Raw genomic sequence first — 16,674 nt, forward strand, 5'->3', positions numbered from 1 at the left:
ATGTGTATGTCCGCCCTATGGCAGGCCTAAAAAGCCCTATGGCAGAATGTTACATATTTTCACTGACATAACGTGGCTTTTACATGTTCTGACAAAAAGTGCAAAACCTTCATTTTTACTTTGGAAAGACTTGGTCATCCCATTGGCGAGTGCAGGCTTACACTCTGACCCCTTCAGCTATGCTAACTCCTGAATGGTGCGACCAAAGTTCATACCTTGAGGTATCAAACAACTTGTGACATTAAGCCCTTCTCCAGTCAAAATTAATATAACCTGCTGTAGTGTGCAACTGTTACAAAGTTGACACGTTGGTGCCTTTAAACTCCTTTGCCATTATTGGTTACACCAAGACCACTTTCAGCTCTCCTGGGGATACGTACTAACGACTCCCAGTAAAGGAGACAATAGAAGCCATCACTGGAGAGAGGTGTGTTGACCCAAAAGGTGAGCTTCAAATGGGAAGCCTTCTTTGAAGGGCAAATGAGTGACACTTGGGAAAGGGGCTGCTCCATTGTCTAGGTAGACAGGCATGGCACTAGAGTCAGGGAAGAGGAAACTAGTTGCCAAACCAGTTTTCTAGGGGTGTGTAGCCCCCTTGGGAGCCACACCTCTAGGTTGGGCTAGGGAGCTCTGGACGCTAAGAGAGGTTGTGTTATGTTGGAAGTGGGTAGAAATGTGTATCCTGGGATAGCCAGATGCCACATTTCACAGGAAGGGGTCGGGAGGGAATCTGGCAACCTGTTCGCTACCAACCACATCTTATCCTGAACGATTTTTCTGGGCTTAAAAGGTCGCCCCTGGCACACAGACCACAAACCTTGTTTGGGCTGGAGAAGGGCTGAAGGACTGCCCTGCTGCACTAAGGAACTGGCAAAGAGAAGCTGCACCCGGTGGCAAGCAAAGGAGAAGGGACTGTACCTGTTGTGTCCTGCTTGTGGAGACGTTGTCTCTGGAACACAGCCGAAGGAAGAGACTCCAAGGATCAGTTGGCTGACCTCCTGTTTGCAGCACATGGTGACAACAGCGGAAGAAGCCTGCTGGGGCAAGTTTCTAGCTTAGAATGTTCAAGTCGCTGTTGTGCAGCACCAGAGACTAGGACCTGATGCTCAATGTTGCACCCGAGTTCGCTGAGCTCGGGAGGGTTGTCTGAGTGCTGCAGCCCTGCCAAGTACCATGCAGTTTTGCATTACACTGACGCATTTCAGTGTGGTGGTCTGCATCACCACACTGAAATGGAAAGTCACTCATTTATTATAGCGCCTCGTGGGCTGTCAACAAGCCGGAGGGCTGCTAAATTACTAGCACAGTGACAGGAAGCTGGCGGTGCGGTCCAGGCTGCTTGCAGGCTTGCTTGGGGGGATAGCTTAGCTCTCTCTGGGCTCAGGCAGGCTAGTTTTGCTAATTCACCCAGGTGTGTCGCTCACAGACACACATGGAGCGGGCCCGGCTGCCATTGGCATGAGCAGGGGGCTGCGCACACAGTTTTTGCTCTCACCGTGTGTTGGTGACTTGTGCCCTCAATTACTGCTGTGATCTGATGACCCCGTCAACTGCCAAAGTTATGGAGGCACGACAAGCACTACAGCCTATAGTGCTGAGCTGCATTGAGTGCAGCAAAACTGAGGCCATGATAAAAATGCAGTAATTGTGCCAGTCGTTGACGCTAGGCCTGGACTGGGGCCTCTGCTCACGGTGCAGGGGGAAGTTGCCGCAGCTGGCTTGCCTGTAGCATGACATCGCTGTAGTGTTCCTCATGACACAAGTAAATGTGTCACACAGACTACCTTTTGAGTAGCCGATATGCTGTTTCAGACAATAGTTGCAGGTTGTATTACGGTCTCATTCGCCTCTTGACATTGAGAGACACCAGCTCCTCTACATCAGGTGCGTTCTCACAAATATCACTAGCTGACTGTACTTAGCGATAGTTTCACTATTGTACATTCCTACTGTATAAACTACTTTTTGGGGTAATTTTAAATCTAGCGCTTTGTAACGGTCTGTAACCATCTATGTAATGACAAATGTTTGCTCTATATAAAAATGCACGTACAGAAATAAAACTTGTATTCCCTCCTTCTTCCCCCACCCCGTACCAAAGCCTCTGAGGTCAGCCGATCTCCTGCATTAGGTGTGCTATCCGCCTGCTGAGGGGGCGCTAGAGCACCGCAGGGGAAGCCTGAAACCTTTCACCATCTACGCTGTGTTCTGCCTGCTGAGCAGAGATGTGGGACCGCCGCTAGAATTGAACCCCAATGTTGGTTGGAATTATCCCCACATTAAAAAAAATACGGATTTAAAGTATTAGCCTTGAGGAAGTCACGGGAACAGACCCCCAACAGCGACAAAACACGTGTTGGCAGTGGCTGTTTTGACTACTAAAAGACAAGAACAAGGAAATAAAACAACAAATAACCAGATGGAATTGTTGATTATTTACCTGTATGACCATGATCAATTGAATTGTTTGCACCCATAATAGGGAAACCCTTTTGTAAATCTGACGTGTGCTGGGGAGTGAAATAATTTGTATATTGAGTTGAGGCTCAAAGTTTTTAGAGTTTGGTGGTTCCCTACACCTTGCAGCACCGTCCCATATAATTGCTTTAACATAATCCATGTGTATTAATTCCACTGAGAAGCGCCAGTAGCCTTGGATTAATACCACATTCCGAGTGTTCTATACAGTGTTCTTTAAAAAGGTGCATCTACAACTCTTTCCTAAGTTAGAGTAGTGTTGAGGCAGTCCTGATGGATACAGGGATGTTTTTCCAGATCTTTGATGCATAGATAAAGTTAATTGCCTGTTTTATCACTTTTTAGAGTTTTTGGTCACCAGTCTGGTCCGTGCCCGTTTAGCTTAACTAAGTGTGTTTGAACACCTGATCCTAAAAACCACCTCATTGCTCAAATGGGTGTAATTTCTGATATTTATATGTTTCCCTCGTCTTCATTGCTTAATTTTGCTCGCGAGTAAGTGTCACTCATAGTCGTTGAAATGTTACTCATAATTACACTGAAATTATGAACATGTCACACATAGCAATCTGAAACCTTGGCATCTATGGTGCTGTTTGGTCACTCAGAAAACAAGTTTTTTATTATTTATTTATTTTAAAAATTTATAAAGCGTGGCTGTCACCATTGCAGGCATCCTGGCGCTGACAGAGTCTGAGGAAGGGCGAGGGATGGACCAGAGGGGAGAAAGGCTAACCAGGGAAAAGCCAAGTTTTAACTTTTTTTCTGAACGGTAGAAGTTCATTAATGTGCCTAATCTCGGTGGGGAGGATGTTCCACAGTTTATCGGCCGCCACCTCGAAGGATCTACCTCCGGCTCTAACTTTCCTAAATCTGGGGATGGCTACCAATTTGGCATCCGAGGAGCGAAGATGTCTGGTAGGAGCATACCACACAAACTTAGATTGTAGAGGGGCTGGACCGGAACCATGGAGGGCCCTGAAACAATACAGAGGGCCTTAAACTGGATCCTCTGTCTAAGCGAGAGCCAGTGCAATTTTGCCAAGGCAGAAGGTCCATGAGCTCTTCTCGGCAGCCCCAAGGCCAATTTCGCAGCCACAGATTGGACCCTTTGTAGCCTATCCAGCAGGAACTGAGGTGACCCGAGCAGGAGGGCATTGCAGTAGTCCAACCTGCTCAGGATGGTACATCTAACCACTTGGGCACGGGCCTGGGTGGGAAGGAGGGGTAGGACTTTCCTTAAAGAGCGTAGAATGGCAAAGCAGCAGGCCGATATTTTTTGAACATGGGTCTCCATGCTAAGCCTGTGGTCAAGCATGACCCCTAGGTTGCGGACGGAGTTTGCAGGCTGGACAATGGACACTGTTTCAGGGGGCCAGAAGTTGTTAGGAAACGGTCGGGGGATCCTCGACCCAGCACTAAAGAGCACCTCAGTTTTCCCTGCATTGAACTGAAGCGAGTTATCCTTCAGCCACATAGATGTGTCCCGCAAGCAGTTATGTAGGACCTCTACAGAAATAGAATCCTCTCCTTCCAAGGAGAGGATCATCTGCGTATCATCGGCGTAATTGATGGTTTTGATGCCGAAACTTTTAAGAAGAAGAATAAGCGGCCTGAGGTAAACATTAAAAAGTATAGGGCTGATAGCAGAGCCCTGGGGGACTCCATGCGTTACCGAGGAAAAGACTGATTGAAAAGGTGGCAGAGATACTGCCTGCTGCCTGTCCTGCAAAAAAGAGTGAAACCATTGCAGTGCCGTATCCCTCACTCCAGCCTCCCACAGCCGCCTCAATAAGATCCTATGATTCACAGTGTCAAAGGCGGCAGACATATCGAGCAGTATCAAAAATGATGCCTGACTTCTGTCTGCACGCCTTTGAAGTTCGTCCATCGCGGTGATGAGGGCTGTTTCGGTTCCGTGAGCAGGCCGGAAACCAAATTGGTCCCCGTCAAGTAGTAGATGATGTTCCAGGTGGTTAGAGAGAGTGTTACTGACCACCCGCTCCACTATCTTGGCAGGGAACGGCAGCAGTGAGATGGGCCTGTAGTTTTTGGCACAATCAGGATCTAGGGAGGTTTTTTTTTAGCAAGGGGAGACTAACGCTCGTTTCCAATGAGCAGGGACAGTTCCAGTCATCAAAGATTGCTTACAGATTAGGTGGAGAGGAGGGAAGAGTTCATCTTCAAATTCCTTCCACATTTTGGGAGGCACCGGGTTCAGAGGAGACCCGGAAACAATCCCACTTGCTACCTTAGTAAAGCTTTCATATGTAAGCGATGGAAATATGAGGAGTGGTACTTCTAAAGTCCTAGCTGAGTCAGGTGGTCGATCATCCGGAATGACAGGATTCAAGACTAGGGGATCTTCAGTATCAGGAGGAGAGTCCAAGTCTGTAAGGATAAGTTCTATTTTCTCCTTGAAGAATGTGGCCAAACTGTCGCAGAGGTCTTGGGACGGGACGATCGCATTTTTGCACGACTCCGGGTTAGTGACGCTCTTTAGGATATTGAAAATGCTCCTAGAATTGCTGGTGGTGTTACAGATCAAAGAGGAGTAGTGATCGGCTTTGGATTTTTTAATATGAGTTTTATACGCCTGGACCTTAGTTTTCCACGTTTGTTTGGAAGTTTCATTATAATCGCGTCTCCACATTCTCTCTGCTTGTTTACATTCAAGTTTTATCCGTTTCAGGTCGTCGTTGAACCATGGAGCAGAGTCTTTACCCCTGCAAGTCCGAATTTTAAGAGGGGCATGGATATCGACAATTGGTGAAATACTGGTGACAAGGGAGTTATAGTTTTCGACTGTGCTTTTGTTCACATCGAAGAGCTGTTGCAGATGGAACACTTCACCAGAGGGGTGTAAGCGTGAGAGAGCCCTCCAATCTCTGCATTTAATTTCCTTGGTCCGCACCGGGGCTTTATAGGGACCAGTCGATTTGTGAAGAAAAAATGTAACCAGTGAGTGATCCGTCCAGTCCATCGGAAGGGTTTCTCCCATTACCACCAAATCAGGTGCCGCAAAGACCAGATCAAGTAGGTGACCTGCTTTGTGGGAGGCCTTAAAGGCCAGTTGAGAGAGACCAAAGCTGTCACAGGATGAAAGTAGGTTCCTAAGAGCTGAGTCAAGGGTGCCGTTTAGCCAGAGATTGAAATCACCAAGTATAAGTAACTTCTGGTGCGATAAAGCGATGTTAGTCAGGGTGGTGATTAACGCTTGTTGCTGCTGAAGGCTCAACGCCCCTGGCGGGCGATAGCAAACTATCCCTGTGACAGTAGTCCCGGAGTGGGTCTGAATTGACAGCCCTAACATCTCGGTACCCAAGGTCGGATCGAGAGTAAGGACCTTAATACTGCAAGAGGCTCTAAAGATAACTCCCACACCCCTGCCTCTGCCAGTAGGCCTAGGGGAGTGGAGGAATTTAAACCCGGATGGGCAAGCAAAACCAGGGTCGACCAAGCAATCTGGACGAGTCCAAGTTTCTGTCATGAACAGAATGTCCAGTTCGTGAGTGTCAATCAGAAGTTGGATTTCTGTGCAATGTTTAGGCAGGGACCTAACATTTAATAGCCCGCAATACAGAACATCATCAGGTATTACATCGGCCCGGGAATGTGATGTAGGTACTAAAGAAAGAGTTTCTTTATCTGCATAATGCTCACCTATTTGGATGAGCTCCTCTCTAGAGTAGGGTGGCCCGGAAGGAAGCTGAACCTGATGTGAGGAGTCTAAACCGGTAGCGTAAGTGGCCCCTGGCCCTACCTTGGCGCGGACGGGCTTGCCTTAGGCGCGCCTTCGGCGCACATTCGTCGCGCCCGCTGCGCTTCCGGGGGAAGCACATTTTTATAAGGCTGTAGCCAGCATACAGGGGGGGCGTGGCTGTCAGGGAGGCGGGGGAATGGCGGCAAGATTTGGTTTGGTGTTTTGCCGCTGCAGCGTTAATATCGGCTGCGCGGCGTGTCCAAGAGCAGGCTAGTGCCCTGAAATGGTGAAGGAGGGGAGAGGGTAAGTGGTATTAAAAACACACAAGTAATTAGATCACAATTTAAAATAACAGCAGGTCGCGCTCCCGGCTTCCGCCTCAGGAGGTCTGTCTAGGACAAGTTATTGCCCAAGGAAGGATTTGGCTGTGACTATAATAATGGTCGACTGGTAGCCCAGTGGTGACTGAATTCTACCAGGACCAAGAGGACTTCAAGAGACATTGACCCTCTTACCAGAACTGTCTCACCCCCTTTGTGAACCGAGGAGTCACCGCAGGAAGACTTCCATCGACTGCATCACATCCACATTCTGTATCCCTTGTATTAGGACTTCCTTCATAGGAACCTATAGCAAAGGATAAATGTCCCTGGAACTGACTGAAGACTATTCCGATCCTCTGTGTAACTATTTCTGGAGACCTTGCTGGCTTCCCCTGACTGGCTACCAGAATTGGTCACCTAAAGTAACCCTAAGTAACCTCAATGACCCTTTCCCACGTTTTCCTTGAAAAAGTTTCTAAGTATCAAATTCATTGAGTTCGCCAATGCTTGTTCACTGTTAAGTGAAAAAGTGTGTATTTACTGAACCTTGTAACTGCTGTCTCCCGAAACCTCTGGTGGATCCTTTTGATTGTGGAGTCTAAAAATGCTGTCTATTTTTATAAATTGGTGTCAGATTTATTGAGGGTCTTGTGAATTTCTTCTTCAGTTGTTTAAGTGCTTTTATTTTGTATAATCCTTGCTGCTCAGACATACAAGTACACAAGTTTGACCTAGAGTGTTTAACAAACGAAGCCTAGAGGTCCTAAAGAGGTTGGTGAACAAGTTACTTACCTTCGGTAACAATATATCTGTAAGAAACAGTAGTTAGTATTAGATTCCTTACCTTGGAATATCCATAGGCGTCAGACTGGATCCGGAAATGTTTGCGTAGCAGTACCCTTGCGCGTCGGTAGGCGTCGTCTGCGGGTCCGCGTCCGTCGTGGGCGCCGTGATGACGTCGTCAGAGTACTTAGACGCCGCCTCCGCGTGCTGACGTCAGTTCTAAGACACAGCTTTTCTCCGCGCCAGAAACGCAGAGCCATGTTAAAAACAAACACTGGTGCCAATGAAACTAGAGCCCTGAAAGGGGATGACCTTAACCCTAGATATCGGTTCGCAGAACGGGTAGGATGGGTGGGGCGGTAAGGAATCTATTACTAACTACTGTTTCTTACAGATATATCGTTACCGAAGGTAAGTAACTTGTTCATCTGAAAGAAACAGGTTAGTATTAGATTCCTTACCTTAGAATAGATACCCCAGCAATACCAACCCCGGTGGTGGGTCTGCGAACCAATAATCACACCAGAAAGTCCTGGAGGACAGAACGGCCAAAGAAGTTATCCCTCCGGACTTGGCTGTCCAGGCAGTAGTGTCTCGCAAACGTGTGCAGCGATGCCCACGTAGCTGCCTGACAGATGTCCTGGAAGGTGGCACCTCGGCCCATGGCAGTGGTAGCCACCGTGGCCCGAGTGGAATGGGCCCTCAGCCCAACATGAGGCTCCTTCTTTGCCAAGGAGTAACAAGCCTTGATACACAAGACGACCCACCGAGAGATGGTCCGCTTGTGTACCGCCCGTCCCTTCTTAGCGCCCACGTAACCAACAAAGAGTTGGTCATCCACCCGGAACTGGCGAGTGCGATCCAGATAAAACGAGAGCGCACGTTTTGGGTTTTGACGGTGGAGCCACTCTTCCTCCTTTGAGGGATGCGGAGACGGAAAGAAGGTGGGCAAGGTAATAGACTGCCCGATGTGGAAGGCCGTGACAACCTTGGGCAGGAAAGAGGGTCTAGTTCGCAACACAACCTTGTCCGGATGGACAGAAAGGAAAGGAGGTTTGGATGAAAGAGCCTGGAGCTCACTCACTCTCCTGGCAGAGGTGATGGCAACCAGGAAAGCAGTCTTCAGAGTAAGAAGGCGGATAGGACAGGTGTGAAGTCGCTCAAAGGGAGCGCACATCAGGTAAGTAAGAACCAGGTTCAAGTCCCACTGAGACATCACGAATGGAACAGGTGGAAACGTGTGTGTGATGCCTTTCAGAAAACGAGTTACAATAGGGGACTTGAACAAAGATGGTTGATCAGGCAGTCTTAGAAAGGGCAGAAAGATAGCCCTTGATAGTGCCCAGATCAGAGCCCTGCTGGACAAGAGAAAGAAGGAAGAGAAGAACCTCAGAAAGAGGGGCTGAGAGAGGATCCACAGACTTTGCTGTGCACCATGCCACAAATCTGTTCCTCCTGCAGGCGTATACCGACTTTGTGTAGGGACGCCTGGCTGCCAGAATGATATTACAGACTTCAGGAGGCAAGTCAAATGGTCTCAACTGTCGCCGCTCAATCTCCAAGCATGGAGGTGGAGACTGGACAGGTTCCGGTGGAGGACCGTCCCCTGCTGCTGCGACAGAAGGTCCTCCTAAAGAGGCAGACAAACCGGGGGATCGGCTGACATACTGAGTAGCTCGGGATACCAGTACTTTCGTGCCCAGTCCGGAGCCACAAGGATGACTTGGGCCCGGTCGCGTTTGATCTTCTTCAGCACTCTGGGCAGAAGTGGTATAGGCGGAAAGGCCTACAACAGACCGCAACTCCACTCGCGACGAAAAGCGTCTCCGAGCGCACTCGCACTTGAAAATTCCAAGGCGCAGAACTGATGACATTGCACGTTCTCTTCGGTGGCGAATAGATCTAACCAAGGCTCTCCCCACTGCAGAAAGAGACCTTGCGCCACGTCCGAGTTCAGACGCCATTCGTGATCCATCATGCACCGGCGGCTGAGTTCGTCCGCCCTGACGTTCAGAGAACCTGACAGGTGTTGAACCACCAGGGTCACGCCCTGATGTTCCAGCCACTGCCAGAGGCGCAGAGCCTCCTGGCAGAGGGTCCACGACCCCACCCGCCCCGTTTGTTGCAGTACCACATGGCAGGGGTGGTGTCCGTGAACACCTGCACTACACTCCACCGGACAGAGGGGAGGAATGCCTTCAGTGCAAGACGAATCGCCTGCAGCTCCAAAAGTTTGATATGGAGTAGGGACTCCGCCGGAGACCAGAGGCCTCTGATCATCGCCTCTCCAATGTGGCCTCCCCAGCCCTGGAGGGATGCGTCCGTCACAGCTACGTGCTCCGGTTTGGGAAGGGAGAGGGATCTGCCGCTGACCCAAGCGCGGTCCGTGAACCACAACTACAGCTGTCTCGCAGTGCCCTCAGAGATCAGGACATGGTTGGACAGGTTGCCCTGATGCTGGGCCCACTGACACTTCAGGTCCCACTGCAGAGCCCGCATCCGCCATCTGGCGTGATGCACCAGAAGGATGCAGGAGGCCATCAGCCCCAGAAGTCGCAGCGTCAACCTGACCGAGACTCAGGATAAAGGCTGAAAGATCTGAATCGGAGCCTGAATATCCTGAACCCGCTGCTCGGGAGGATAAACCCGAAACTGCGCCGAGTCGAGAACCACTCCGATGAAGAGGAGCTTTTGAGAGGGACACAGGTGTGACTTCGGCACATTGATGGAGAACCCCAGCAGGTGCAGGAGGTCCGCCGTCTTCTGGAGGTGGCTGCCGACTGTCTGGGGCGAGCCCGCCTTCAACAACCAGTCGTCGAGGTAGGGGACGACTGAAACCCCTAACCTGCGCAGATGAGCTGCGACCTCCCTCATCACTTTCGTGAACACCCGTGTGGTGCTGGTAAGGCCTTAGGGGAGCACGGTTAACTGAAAGTGCTCTGGGCCTACCGTGAACCGCAGATAGCGCCGGTGGGCCGGCAGGACGGGGATGTGGAAATAAGCATCCTGCAAGTCCAACGCTACCATCCAGTCTCCTGGATCCAGGGCAGCTAAGACCTGAGCCAGTGTCAGCAACTTCTCCTTCCGGAGGAAGCCGTTGACGTTCCGTAGGTCCAAGATAGGGCGTAGGCCCCCTTTGCCTTTCTTGGGTACCAGAAAGTAGTGGGAGTAGCAACCACACCCTACTTCTGGCCCAGGAACGCGCTCGATGGCCCCCTTGGCCAAGAGGGCCGTAACTTCCTCCTGCAGAAGTCTCAAATGATCCCCCGACACGCGGTGGAATTGCGATGGCATGGCTGGAGGGATCGTCTCGAAGGGGAGGGAGTAGCCCCTTCGGACGATGTGCAGCACCCACCTGTCCGATGTGACAGTGCACCAGTGGAAGTGGTGATGGCAAACCCTGCCCCCTACTGGCGTCACATGGGCCTGAAAGCACGGACTAGGAGGGTTTTGAGGCGGATGCTGCAGGGGCAGGTGTGGACTGGTCTCGCCGTTGTCCCCGACCGCCTCCATGGTGGTTTCCACCCTGCCACCGGGTTGGTAAGTAGTCTGCGGTGCGTGGCTGGCAGCACGTGTGGGGGCGCCCCTTCCTTGGCCACGAAAGGAGCGAAAGGCACCCGATTCCTGGCGCGGGGCCGAGAGGCCCAAGGACTTGGCCGTAGCCCTGGAGTCCTTAAAGCGCTCAAGCGCATGGTCTGCCTTGTCGCCAAACAGGCAACGGCCATCAAACGGCATGTCCATGAGGGTATTCTGGACATCGGCCGAAAAGTTGGCGGACCTCAACCAGGCATGGCGACGAATCGCCACCGTCGTTGCAATCGCTCTGCCCAGTGAGTCGGTTGGATTCAGCCCACACCGGATCGACCCTCCACAAGGGCATGGGCGAGTTTAGCCTTGACCTCCGCCGGGCATTGTGGCAGCACGTCCGCGACCGTGTGCCACAGAGAGTGGGTGTAACGCCCCAATAGGCATGCGGTGTTGGAAGACCGCAGTCCCAAACTGAGGGAGGAGAATACCTTCTTGCCATATTGCTCATTCCTCCATGATTCCCTATCAGGTGGAGCAGACGGGAATGCGTTCTGGGAGTTGGAGGCCTGGATGACCAGGCTCTCGGGGTGGGATGGGTGGACAGGAAACAAGGGTCGTCCGGGGCCCCGGCGGTGGCGTCTGGCCACGTTCCTATCTACAGGCGCACCTGTAGCGGGCCTGGACCAAGTGCCCAAAAGAACGTCAGTCAAGGCCTCATTAAACAGCAGCAGAGGTTTGGCCGAGCTTAACTGCGGTTTAAGAACCTCAGTGAGGAGGTTAGTCCTCACAGCCGCGACGGGGAGCTCAAGCCCCAAGGCCTTGGCTGCCCGTGTCAACACTACACTGAAGGTTGCCCCCTCCTCCGTAGCCACGGTAGGAGGTGAGACCAAGCCAGTGTCTGGCGAAGTGTCCAGACCACTGGCATCCCCAAGTTCACCTGTCCAGTCCTCTTGGGACTGACACACACGTGTCAGAGGGTCCTCAGACCCCTCCCAATACACCTCATCACCCATGTCCTGAAATTCAGGGTTGTCAAAAGATGGGGCCGGTTCATTGAAGTAAAACACTCCAAGTGGCGTCGAAAGCGGTGCCCAGCGGCGCCGTTCCGGTGCCGGAACCGGATCGAGGTAGGTATCGGGGACGGCGCCGCCCGAAGACGGCGTCGGAGGTGACACCCTAGGGACCGGCGCTGGTGAGGTCGTTAGGTCAACCGGCGACGACCCGGATCCGGAAGCGGATCCAGCGGGGCCCTGCGGCGCCGGCGTCGTCTGGGCCGAAGCACCCGCCAGCGTCGGGCCGAAGCACCCAACCCGCTAGGGCCACCAGACAGGTCCGCTGGGCCCGAAGGCGCCGCGGAGCCCGTGGGAGGAGAGAGGGACCTCATGGCCATGAGGAAGCGCTCGATCTCCTCTGGTGTTGCTTGCTGCCCAGGGACCGGAGGGTATGGGGCAGGTCGCGACGCCCATGACTCCGTTGGAGCCACGTGGGTGGTGTCACCCGAATCACCGGCCTCGTCGCGCGAGCGTCGGGGGAGTCAGAAGAGCGATGATGTCCCTTCGACTTCCTGTGCTTACCTGATGACTTCGAGCCTGAAGAGTTATGTCGACTCCAGGAGCTATGAGGGCTCCGACCCCGCGACCGGTCCCTCGACCTCCGTCCAGACCGTGACCTCTCGCGGAGCAGGGCCGACTGCCGGAGCTCGAGCCGCTTGCGGGACCGCTCCCGCCTAGCTTTCGAAGTCAGGGCTCGGCAGTCGGGACAGGTCTTGTCGTCGTGGTCGACGCCGAGACAGTGAAGACAATGGCGGTGGGGGTCAGTGATCAACATCAGTCGGTCGCAGTCCTCACAGGGCTTAACCTGGCATCCCTACCGGCACCATTCAGAGTTGAAGACTCGAAAAGGATCAAAAGGGATCGCAAAACAGTTTAGTCAAAAAGTGACTAAGGTACCACTTTTTCCGGATCTGCGCTGCTGGCGCAGAAAAAAGAACTGACGTCAGCACGCAGAGGCGGCGTCCAAGTACTCCGACGACGTCATCACGGCGCCCACGATGCTGATGACCGATGCGGAGCCACAGACAACGCCTACCGACGCGCAAGGGTACTGCTACGCTAACCTGTTTCTTTCAGATGAGTGTATTACATGGTGAGGTCTCACAACCACACCATATAAATACATTCCAATTTCTTACAGAGGGTGTAAGCCATCTTCCTCTAGCCACTTAATATTACCTCTCGTTTCTTTCAGGATCCAAGTGCAAAGATAGGCCAGAACTGCAGTATCGGCCCAAATGTTACAATTGGCCCTGATGTGGTAGTAGAAGATGGGGTACGCATTAAACGTTGCACAATCCTGAAGGGATCCCACATCCGATCCCACTCCTGGCTGGAGTCCTGCATCATCGGCTGGAGCTCTTCTGTTGGGCAGTGGGTAAGTTGGAACAAAGTTGTGCCCTTTTAAAAAAATATAATTGAGATAAAAAGTTTTGTTTGAGATGCAAATGTAGGCTTCGATAGAAATCGTATACTCTAGCTGTTCTCTGTCATTATGACTTTTAAATTGAGACATTTCTACCAGTAGAATTCTACTTGGATATCGCATTCTATTAGCTCGGCCCACATTTGTGTGTGGGTGGTTCGGAATAATAATAATGATATTTATAAAGCGCCTGGTTAGCATTAGCAGAAACTACTGGGTGAACAGGAGAGTTTTAAGAAGACTCCTAAACCTGGTCTCAGACTTTTCCAGCCTAAGATAAGCCGGGAGTTTGTTCCAATTTTGTGAAGCGAAAAGAGCGACCGCCCCTTCTTGCTTTCTTAATCCTAGGGATTTCCAGCTGCCCAGTCCCATCAGATCTCAAAATTCTACCTGGCACATACCTAGTGAACAAGTTCCAGAGGTACGTCTGAGCCTTGTCCCAGAGAATGCGGTGGCAAATGAGAAGGGATTTAAACAGCACCCTCTTCTTGACAGGGAGCCAATGGAGAGTTTCAAGCGCTGACTTTGACGGCGACCGCCTGGGTAGTTTCAAAATCAGCCGTGCTGCTGCATTTTGCAGGACTTGCAGCCGTCCCAGATTCTTTTCAGACGCTCCTAAATATAATACATTCCCGTAATCCAGACGGGAAGTAATAAGAGCGTGCGTCATAGTCTGTCTAGCTTCTAGAGGGAGCAGATCCAGTGTTTTATTTAAGGTTTTTAACACACCAAAACATTTCCCTACTAGTCGACGAATATGACCTTCATATGAAAGGGCGGGGTCCACCCATACCATTAGATTCTTAGCCTCCGTACAGGGTACAGGGGTAGGACCTAGACATTGTGGCCACCGCAGTCCAACTGGATTTGTCTCCACCCACCACCATCACCTCGGTTTTACCTCCATTCAACTTTAAGCAGTTCTTATTCATCCAGGAGGCCAAGTCCTGCATGCATGCCTTAAGGTTGGAAGCCTCGGCCAAGGGTGCCTGGGATAGGGAGATCAGCAGCTGGGTGTCATTCTGCATATGAGACTAACTCCACCCGAACGCCTGTACCACCTCAGCCAGGGGAGACATGTACAGGTTGAACAGAGTGGGGCTCAGGGCAGAGCCCTGAGGCACCCCCTGCTCCAGTGCAACATCGTTGGACTGAAAAGTCCCACGTCGGACCTGGAAACTACGCCCTGTTAGAAAAGATTTCAGCCAGCCCAGAGCAGTACCCGAAACACCCCCTCTGTTCAGACACTGCAGTAAGGTGAAATGTGCCACAGTGTTGAAGGCTGCACTAAGGTCTAACATTATCAGTGCCATGGTGTGCCCCGTGTCTACTCCTTGCCTGATTGTCTCCGTGGCTCTTAGCAGAGCGGTTTCCGTGGAAAATCTCGCCCGAAACCCTGATTGGGAGGGGTGAAGGAGATTAGCCACCTCCAGGTGCACTATCAATTGGGTATTGACCACTTTCTCTGCTACCTTCGCTACATAAGGCAGCAGTGAAATGGGTCTTAGGTTTTCCAGAATGTCATGGCTGATAGTGGTTTTTTTTCGGATCGGCAGGACCACTGCTCTTTTCCAATATTGTCAGAAGTCTTGCCCACCTATCTCCCAGCCTCTTCTGGAGTTTTGGAATGCCAGTTTTCCCATCGGTGGAGCTGGCACCACCCACACTGAAGAGAAAACCCTTTCACTGGTGCAAATAGTAGTAGAAATAGGGTTCCAATGCCTAACTGTTTTCGAAGAGCCTTTAAAGTCCTTGGCTGCTTCTTGGGTTTTTTAGTATCGTAGTCCGCTATGTGCACTGTGGCAGTCCCAGATAGGAAAGAGGCAACAACATCCCCTATGCACTTGTTATCAAACTCTAAGCATGTTAGAGTCCTCTGCCTCAAGGGCCCGCCTTTAGGGAAAAATAACATAATTGGTGCCAGGGTCTTTATGGTATGTCAGAGCTGCAAACAGTGTGCCCTTACCCTCCTTTTTAACCCACTAGAGGAGAATTTTGGTCTTGCAGCATTCTGATTGGATGAGCCACTCCTTTCTTCAGGTATCGTTTTTTAAATCAAGCATGCCATGGGAGTGCTTGTGTGTCCCTTGCTCTTTCTCCCTTCTTTAATTCTGCGTCATCAGGCGAGGAGGCTAAAATAACTGCCTTGCAAACCTTTAATTTGATCTTTTCTATCGCAGTGGTGTCTGGCTACAGTGGTATGTTTGGCTTTAACTGGAACCATGTTATCTTGATCTCAACAGCAGAAAGCATACCCTCCATATATGTGGTTTTGTGTGCTCCTTGCTGAAGGGGGTAAGGAAAGAAAAAAGTTTACCACTGCAACCTGCAATTTAGGGTCAAATAAACGATCTTCTTACGAACACAACTCCATTATATTAAATATTCATTGGAGATAAGCATTTTGAAATGATACAAGAGCCGCTGTTATATTCCCCCAAATCTGACTTGGCATGTGTATTAAAAAAGTTCCAGGTGTGGCCCGGACGTCCAACATGGTGAGCATGGACTTCTGCGCACCCGCTGCAGTTGATCTAATGCCGCTTTCCGCAGGTGCTGGCGAGCCTGATTTTGGCAGGGCGACCATTGTACCCACATGGAGCCATGACCAGGTCGCTGGGGCTGGCCCCTGAGCGGCTTTTGAAGGCCCTGGAGGTCAGAGCAGCGCACAGGTCCTGAGGCACACAGCTTCCAAGAAAAAGAAGCACACCGTGTTTATTTAAACACGGTGTGTTTCTTTTTCAATAAACTTACACTACATGATTAAACTATCTTAGAATCCTCCCCAGGGGCCAGACTGGATGTGGAAATTTTCAGAGCAGTACCTCCACGTGTCGACAGAGGGCATCGAGCAGCTCCATAGCAACGCCAATGGAAACCATATAAGCCCTTTCCCAATGCACCAACGTCAATTCCTTCTTTTCTGCTGTTAGATCTGGGGGTCTCTAGTTGGCAATGGTATTCACCTTTGTCAAAATAGGGACCCTTACTTCTAAGTTGGGATAAGGCGATCACACTCCTTAATAACCCCTGCTCACCCCCTTGGAAGCTTGGCACGAGCAGACAGGCTTATCTCAGAGGCAGTGTGTTGAGCATTTCTGAATATACACAGTAATACAGTGAAAACACTACAGATGGACACAACACAGGTTTTATAAAAATAAGTATTCTTTATATAGACTTAAACAAAAGACCACAAACGACGAAAATCCACAATACTACACTAAAGATTGCTTTAAAGATTATAAAAGTTAGTCAGTTCAAGTTTATGATAGATGCGACAAAGTTCTCAACAAAGTACCTGGATGCGTAACGCAAAGTGAACAAAAGGCTCGCAAAAGGGGAGATGCGTTGTTTCCGTGATCCGGTGGAGATGATGCG

The 16,674-nt window shown here is 50.8% G+C and overlaps 1 protein-coding gene across 2 annotated transcripts in view; it reads left to right on the forward strand.

The window, feature by feature from the left end:
- Positions 1–16,674, forward strand: part of GMPPB (GDP-mannose pyrophosphorylase B) — a 284,530-nt gene that overhangs the window by 250,468 nt on the left and 17,388 nt on the right. The window contains exon 9 of one of the 2 annotated variants that reach the window (XM_086938773.1): positions 13,063–13,245. The exons of the other annotated variant lie outside the window; for it this stretch is intronic. Coding sequence (XP_086794899.1) covers positions 13,063–13,245 — 183 coding nt within the window. The remainder of the gene's footprint in view (positions 1–13,062; positions 13,246–16,674) is intronic. 2 annotated transcript variants of the gene reach the window in all.

This window comes from Lissotriton vulgaris, chromosome 9, assembly GCF_964263255.1.
Source record: "Lissotriton vulgaris chromosome 9, aLisVul1.2, whole genome shotgun sequence".
NCBI classification, from domain to species: Eukaryota; Metazoa; Chordata; class Amphibia; order Caudata; family Salamandridae; genus Lissotriton; species Lissotriton vulgaris.